This window comes from Engystomops pustulosus, chromosome 11 (genome assembly GCF_040894005.1).
Source record: "Engystomops pustulosus chromosome 11, aEngPut4.maternal, whole genome shotgun sequence".
Classification (NCBI taxonomy): domain Eukaryota; kingdom Metazoa; phylum Chordata; class Amphibia; order Anura; family Leptodactylidae; genus Engystomops; species Engystomops pustulosus.
The window spans coordinates 90,950,991-90,958,286 of record NC_092421.1 but is presented as its reverse complement, the minus strand read 5'-3'; the positions used below and the strand labels follow the sequence as shown (position 1 = coordinate 90,958,286).

General features: G+C 63.4%; 1 protein-coding gene across 1 annotated transcript; it reads left to right on the top strand.

Moving 5' to 3' along the window:
* Positions 1-150: 150 nt before the first annotated feature.
* GAPDH (glyceraldehyde-3-phosphate dehydrogenase) lies at positions 151-7,008 on the top strand (the record flags this gene model as incomplete). The annotated part of the gene is given in 8 exon segments (XM_072129447.1): positions 151-287; positions 666-747; positions 822-973; positions 1,671-1,749; positions 1,820-1,903; positions 1,977-2,016; positions 2,019-2,073; positions 6,794-7,008. Coding segments are annotated over 8 exon segments (699 nt in total), but the record flags the coding sequence as incomplete, so codon positions are not given.
* Between the last annotated feature and the right edge of the window lie 288 nt (positions 7,009-7,296).

Genomic DNA, 7,296 nt, shown 5'->3' with positions numbered 1-7,296 from the left:
ACTCCCTCTCCCCCCCTGTAACCCCTCTTTGTGGTGTCTTCCACTCCTCTCTCCCCCCCTGTAACCCCTCTTTGTGGTGTCTTCCACTCCCTCTCTCCCCCCCTGTAACCCCTCTTTGTGGTGTCTTCCACTCCCTCTCCCCCCCTGTAACCCCTCTTTGTCTCCCCCCAGGCTCACTTGAAAGGGGGTGCCAAGCGTGTGATCATCTCTGCCCCCTCGGCTGATGCCCCCATGTACGTTGTTGGTGTCAATCATGAGACTTATGATACCTGTCACAAGGTTATCAGGTAAGTGGGCTCTGGACAGGTGACAAATCCCCAATTGTATGAAGTCTCCTGGTGCTGGAAGGGGGAAAGGATTATTCTGGGGGTAATTATTGGCCCCGGGGCCCCACTGGGAATGCTCTGCAATGTGACTAGTGCTGAGCTGCAGTACCACGTGTGGCCACTATACAAGGTCGAGCGCTGCAGCTGTGGTCCAGATCCTTGGCTCATGTGGTGGGTGAGGCGTCTTGTGTCAGATTTATCATTGGGTGGGTGAGGGGCTTCCCGTTACCTGGTGGTCGCTGCATTAGCCACTGACTCGCCCACTCTTTGTGGAGGTAAGTGGCTGCAGATCCCATACATTTGCCCTGTGTTCATGCCCCATTGTTTATCTACCCCCAGCAATGCCTCCTGCACCACAAACTGCCTGGCGCCCCTAGCGAAGGTCATCAATGATAACTTTGGCATCGTGGAGGCCCTGATGGTGAGTAGATCCCGTGTTGTGGGTGGATCCTCCGAGGTGATTGGACACGATTGTTACTGTGATCTCTGCTCCAGACCACGGTCCACTCTTACACTGCCACCCAGAAGACTGTGGACGGACCCTCCGGGAAGCTGTGGCGTGATGGCAGAGGGGCCGCCCAGAACATCATCCCGGCATCCACCGGCGCCGCCAAGGCTGTAGGCAAAGTCATCCCTGCCCTGAACGGGTAAGTGGTGAGGCCTGAGCCTGCCCTCGCGGCACACACACACCATAACCCCTGAGCCTGCCCTCGCGGCACACACACACCATAACCCCTGAGCCTGCCCTCGCGGCACACACACACCATAACCCCTGAGCCTGCCCTCGCGGCACACACACCATAACCCCTGAGCCTGCCCTCGCGGCACACACACCATAACCCCTGAGCCTGCCCTCGCGGCACACACACACCATAACCCCTGAGCCTGCCCTCGCGGCACACACACACACCATAACCCCTGAGCCTGCCCTCGCGGCACACACACACACCATAACCCCTGAGCCTGCCCTCGCGGCACACACACACCATAACCCCTGAGCCTGCCCTCGCGGCACACACACACCATAACCCCTGAGCCTGCCCTCGCGGCACACACACACCATAACCCCTGAGCCTGCCCTCGCGGCACACACACACCATAACCCCTGAGCCTGCCCTCGCGGCACACACACACCATAACCCCTGAGCCTGCCCTCGCGGCACACACACACCATAACCCCTGAGCCTGCCCTCGCGGCACACACACACCATAACCCCTGAGCCTGCCCTCGCGGCACACACACACCATAACCCCTGAGCCTGCCCTCGCGGCGCGCGCGCACCATAACCCCTGAGCCTGCCCTCGTGGCGCGCGCACACACTTACCCCTCTATTCCTCCTGCAGAAAGTGCACGGGCATGGCCCTCCGGGTGCCCACTGCTAACGTCTCCGTGGTGGACCTGACTGCCCGCCTGGAGAAACCAGTAAGTACCGGAACTGAAGTGGTTTGTGCTGCTGTGGAGCTAAAGGGTTAACCTGACTTCCCGTTTTTAGGCCACATACGAAGCCATTAAGGCCGTGGTGAAGAAGGCGTCTGAAGGACCAATGAAGGGAATCCTGGGCTACACGGAGCACGAGGTGGGTGCCAGGCGCAGCCTGTACTATAATCCTGCGTCTGCTCGGTACTGACCCGTTACTTGTGCCCCTCCAGGCCGTCTCCTCAGACTTCAATGGCGACACCCACTCTTCCATCTTGATGCTGGCGCCGGCATCGCACTGAGCGAGCACTTTGTGAAACTTATCACCTGGTGAGTATGAAGGGAAATGTGTGCAGGAGCCCTGTAATGGCCGCATGGTGAGGGGGGGGGGGGCGCTGTGTGCAGTACCCTGTAACGGCCGCATGGTGAGGGGGGGGGGGGGGGGCGCTGTGTGCAGTACCCTGTAATGGCCGCATGGTGAGGGGGGGGGGGGGGGGGCGCTGTGTGCAGTACCCTGTAACGGCCGCATGGTGAGGGGGGGGGGGGCGCTGTGTGCAGTACCCTGTAATGGCCGCATGGTGAGGGGGGGGGGGGGGGCGCTGCGTGCAGTACCCTGTAATGGCCGCATGGTGAGGGGGGGGGGCGCTGTGTGCAGTACCCTGTAATGGCCGCATGGTGAGGGGGGGGGCGCTGCGTGCAGTACCCTGTAATGGCCGCATGGTGAGGGGGGGGGCGCTGCGTGCAGTACCCTGTAATGGCCGCATGGTGAGGGGGGGGGGCGCTGTGTGCAGTACCCTGTAATGGCCGCATGGTGAGGGGGGGGGGCGCTGCGTGCAGTACCCTGTAATGGCCGCATGGTGAGGGGGGGGGGGGGCGCTGCGTGCAGTACCCTGTAATGGCCGCATGGTGAGGGGGGGGGGGCGCTGTGTGCAGGAGCCCTGTAATGGCCGCATGGTGAGGGGGGGGGCGCTGCGTGCAGTACCCTGTAATGGCCGCATGGTGAGGGGGGGGCGCTGTGTGCAGGAGCCCTGTAATGGCCGCATGGTGAGGGGGGGGGGGGGGCGCTGCGTGCAGTACCCTGTAATGGCCGCATGGTGAGGGGGGGGGCGCTGTGTGCAGTACCCTGTAATGGCCGCATGGTGAGGGGGGGGGCGCTGCGTGCAGTACCCTGTAATGGCCGCATGGTGAGGGGGGGGGCGCTGTGTGCAGTACCCTGTAATGGCCGCATGGTGAGGGGGGGGGCGCTGCGTGCAGTACCCTGTAATGGCCGCATGGTGAGGGGGGGGGGGGGCGCTGCGTGCAGTACCCTGTAATGGCCGCATGGTGAGGGGGGGGGGGCGCTGTGTGCAGGAGCCCTGTAATGGCCGCATGGTGAGGGGGGGGGCGCTGCGTGCAGTACCCTGTAATGGCCGCATGGTGAGGGGGGGGCGCTGCGTGCAGGAGCCCTGTAATGGCCGCATGGTGAGGGGGGGGGGGGGGCGCTGTGTGCAGGAGCCCTGTAACGGCCGCATGGTGAGGGGGGCGCTGCGTGCAGTACCCTGTAATGGCCGCATGGTGAGGGGGGGGGGGGCGCTGCGTGCAGTACCCTGTAATGGCCGCATGGTGAGGGGGGGGGGGGGGCGCTGTGTGCAGTACCCTGTAATGGCCGCATGGTGAGGGGGGGGGGCGCTGCGTGCAGTACCCTGTAATGGCCGCATGGTGAGGGGGGCGCTGCGTGCAGTACCCTGTAATGGCCGCATGGTGAGGGGGGGGGGGGGGGCGCTGTGTGCAGTACCCTGTAATGGCCGCATGGTGAGGGGGGGGCGCTGCGTGCAGTACCCTGTAATGGCCGCATGGTGAGGGGGGGGGGGGGGGCGCTGTGTGCAGGAGCCCTGTAATGGCCGCATGGTGAGGGGGGGGGGGGCGCTGTGTGCAGTACCCTGTAATGGCCGCATGGTGAGGGGGGGGGGGCGCTGCGTGCAGTACCCTGTAATGGCCGCATGGTGAGGGGGGGGGGGGGCGCTGTGTGCAGTACCCTGTAATGGCCGCATGGTGAGGGGGGGGGCCCTGCGTGCAGTACCCTGTAATGGCCGCATGGTGAGGGGGGCGCTGCGTGCAGTACCCTGTAATGGCCGCATGGTGAGGGGGGGGGGGGGGCGCTGTGTGCAGTACCCTGTAATGGCCGCATGGTGAGGGGGGGGGCGCTGCGTGCAGTACCCTGTAATGGCCGCATGGTGAGGGGGGGGGGGGGGGGCGCTGTGTGCAGTACCCTGTAATGGCCGCATGGTGAGGGGGGGGGGCGCTGTGTGCAGGAGCCCTGTAATGGCCGCATGGTGAGGGGGGGGGGGGCGCTGTGTGCAGTACCCTGTAATGGCCGCATGGTGAGGGGGGGGGGCGCTGCGTGCAGTACCCTGTAATGGCCGCATGGTGAGGGGGGGGGGGGGGGGCGCTGTGTGCAGTGCCCTGTAATGGCCGCATGGTGAGGGGGGGGCGCTGCGTGCAGTACCCTGTAATGGCCGCATGGTGAGGGGGGGGGGGCGCTGTGTGCAGTACCCTGTAATGGCCGCATGGTGAGGGGGGGGGGGCGCTGTGTGCAGTACCCTGTAATGGCCGCATGGTGAGGGGGGGGGGCGCTGCGTGCAGTACCCTGTAATGGCCGCATGGTGAGGGGGGGGGGCGCTGTGTGCAGTACCCTGTAATGGCCGCATGGTGAGGGGGGGGGGGGCGCTGCGTGCAGTACCCTGTAATGGCCGCATGGTGAGGGGGGGGGGGGGCGCTGTGTGCAGGAGCCCTGTAATGGCCGCATGGTGAGGGGGGGGGCGCTGCGTGCAGTACCCTGTAATGGCCGCATGGTGAGGGGGGGGCGCTGCGTGCAGGAGCCCTGTAATGGCCGCGTGGTGAGGGGGGCGCTGCGTGCAGTACCCTGTAATGGCCGCGTGGTGAGGGTGGCGCTGCATGCAGTACCCTGTAATGGCCGCGTGGTGAGGGTGGCGCTGCGTGCAGTACCCTGTAATGGCCGCGTGGTGAGGGTGGCGCTCTTGTGCAGTGCCCTATAATGGCCACGTGGTGAGGGTGGCGCTGCATGCAGTACCCTGTAATGGCCACGTGGTGAGGGTGGCGCTGCATGCAGTACCCTGTAATGGCTACATGGTGAGGGGGCGCTGCGTGCAGGAGCCCTGTAATGGCCACGTGGTGAGGGTGGCGCTGCATGCAGTACCCTGTAATGGCCATGTGGTGAGGGTGGCGCTGCATGCAGTACCCTGTAATGGCCATGTGGTGAGGGTGGCGCTGCATGCAGTACCCTGTAATGGCCATGTGGTGAGGGGGCGCTGCGTGCAGTACCCTGTAATGGCTACATGGTGAGGGGGCGCTGCGTGCAGGAGCCCTGTAATGGCCACGTGGTGAGGGTGGCGCTGCATGCAGTACCCTGTAATGGCCATGTGGTGAGGGTGGCGCTGCATGCAGTACCCTGTAATGGCCATGTGGTGAGGGTGGCGCTGCATGCAGTACCCTGTAATGGCCATGTGGTGAGGGGGCGCTGCGTGCAGTGCCCTGTAATGGCCATGTGGTGAGGGTGGCGCTGCATGCAGTACCCTGTAATGGCTACATGGTGAGGGGGCGCTGCATGCAGTACCCTGTAATGGCCGCATGGTGAGGGGGGCGCTGCATGCAGTACCCTGTAATGGCCGCATGGTGAGGGGGGCGCTGCATGCAGTACCCTGTAATGGCTACATGGTGAGGGGGCGCTGCATGCAGTACCCTGTAATGGCCATGTGGTGAGGGGGCGCTGCGTGCAGTGCCCTGTAATGGCCATGTGGTGAGGGTGGCGCTGCATGCAGTACCCTGTAATGGCTACATGGTGAGGGGGCGCTGCGTGCAGGAGCCCTGTAATGGCCATGTGGTGAGGGTGGCGCTGCATGCAGTACCCTGTAATGGCCATGTGGTGAGGGGGCGCTGCGTGCAGTGCCCTGTAATGGCCACGTGGTGAGGGTGGCGCTGCATGCAGTACCCTGTAATGGCCATGTGGTGAGGGTGGCGCTGCATGCAGTACCCTGTAATGGCCATGTGGTGAGGGTGGCGCTGCATGCAGTACCCTGTAATGGCCATGTGGTGAGGGGGCGCTGCGTGCAGTGCCCTGTAATGGCCATGTGGTGAGGGTGGCGCTGCATGCAGTACCCTGTAATGGCTACATGGTGAGGGGGCGCTGCATGCAGTACCCTGTAATGGCCGCATGGTGAGGGGGGCGCTGCATGCAGTACCCTGTAATGGCCGCATGGTGAGGGGGGCGCTGCATGCAGTACCCTGTAATGGCTACATGGTGAGGGGGCGCTGCATGCAGTACCCTGTAATGGCCATGTGGTGAGGGGGCGCTGCGTGCAGTGCCCTGTAATGGCCATGTGGTGAGGGTGGCGCTGCATGCAGTACCCTGTAATGGCTACATGGTGAGGGGGCGCTGCGTGCAGGAGCCCTGTAATGGCCATGTGGTGAGGGTGGCGCTGCATGCAGTACCCTGTAATGGCCATGTGGTGAGGGGGCGCTGCGTGCAGTGCCCTGTAATGGCCATGTGGTGAGGGTGGCGCTGCATGCAGTACCCTGTAATGGCTACATGGTGAGGGGGCGCTGCGTGCAGGAGCCCTGTAATGGCCGCATGGTGAGGGGGGCGCTGCATGCAGTACCCTGTAATGGCCATGTGGTGAGGGGGCGCTGCGTGCAGTACCCTGTAATGGCTACATGGTGAGGGGGCGCTGCATGCAGGAGCCCTGTAATGGCCGCATGGTGAGGGGGGCGCTGCATGCAGTACCCTGTAATGGCCATGTGGTGAGGGGGCGCTGCGTGCAGTACCCTGTAATGGCTACATGGTGAGGGGGCGCTGCATGCAGTACCCTGTAATGGCCGCATGGTGAGGGGGGCGCTGCATGCAGTACCCTGTAATGGCCATGTGGTGAGGGGGCGCTGCGTGCAGTACCCTGTAATGGCTACATGGTGAGGGGGCGCTGCGTGCAGGAGCCCTGTAATGGCCATGTGGTGAGGTGGCGCTCTTGTGCACTGACATGTGACTTGTCTATTGCAGGTATGACAATGAATATGGTTACAGCAACCGTGTAGTGGACCTCATTGCTTACATCGCCACCAGGGAGTAAAGTGGTGTCACCCCCTCTCCTGTCACTGCGGGGCCCGATATCCCACCCAGTGATGTCTCCTGTCACTGAAGGGGCCCAGAGTCACCCCCAAAACTAGTCTGTCTGTCAGTTTCTGTGTTAAAGGAATAAATTGTGAAACTCTGAACCTGTTGCATTTTGATTGTCTAAAAGGGGTTAAACTTGTTCAGGAGGCGCGGGGGGATAAAAGGGGTGGACACCTCCTACCAGGAGGCACAGGTCTAAAAGGGGTGGGCACCTCCTACCAGGAGGCACAGGTCTAAAAGGGGTGGGCACCTCCTACCAGGAGGCACAGGTCTAAAAGGGGTGGGCACCTCCTACCAGGAGGCACAGGTCTAAAAGGGGTGGGCACCTCCTACCAAAAGACACAGGTCTAAAAGGGGTGGGCACCTCCTACCAAAAGACACAGGTCTAA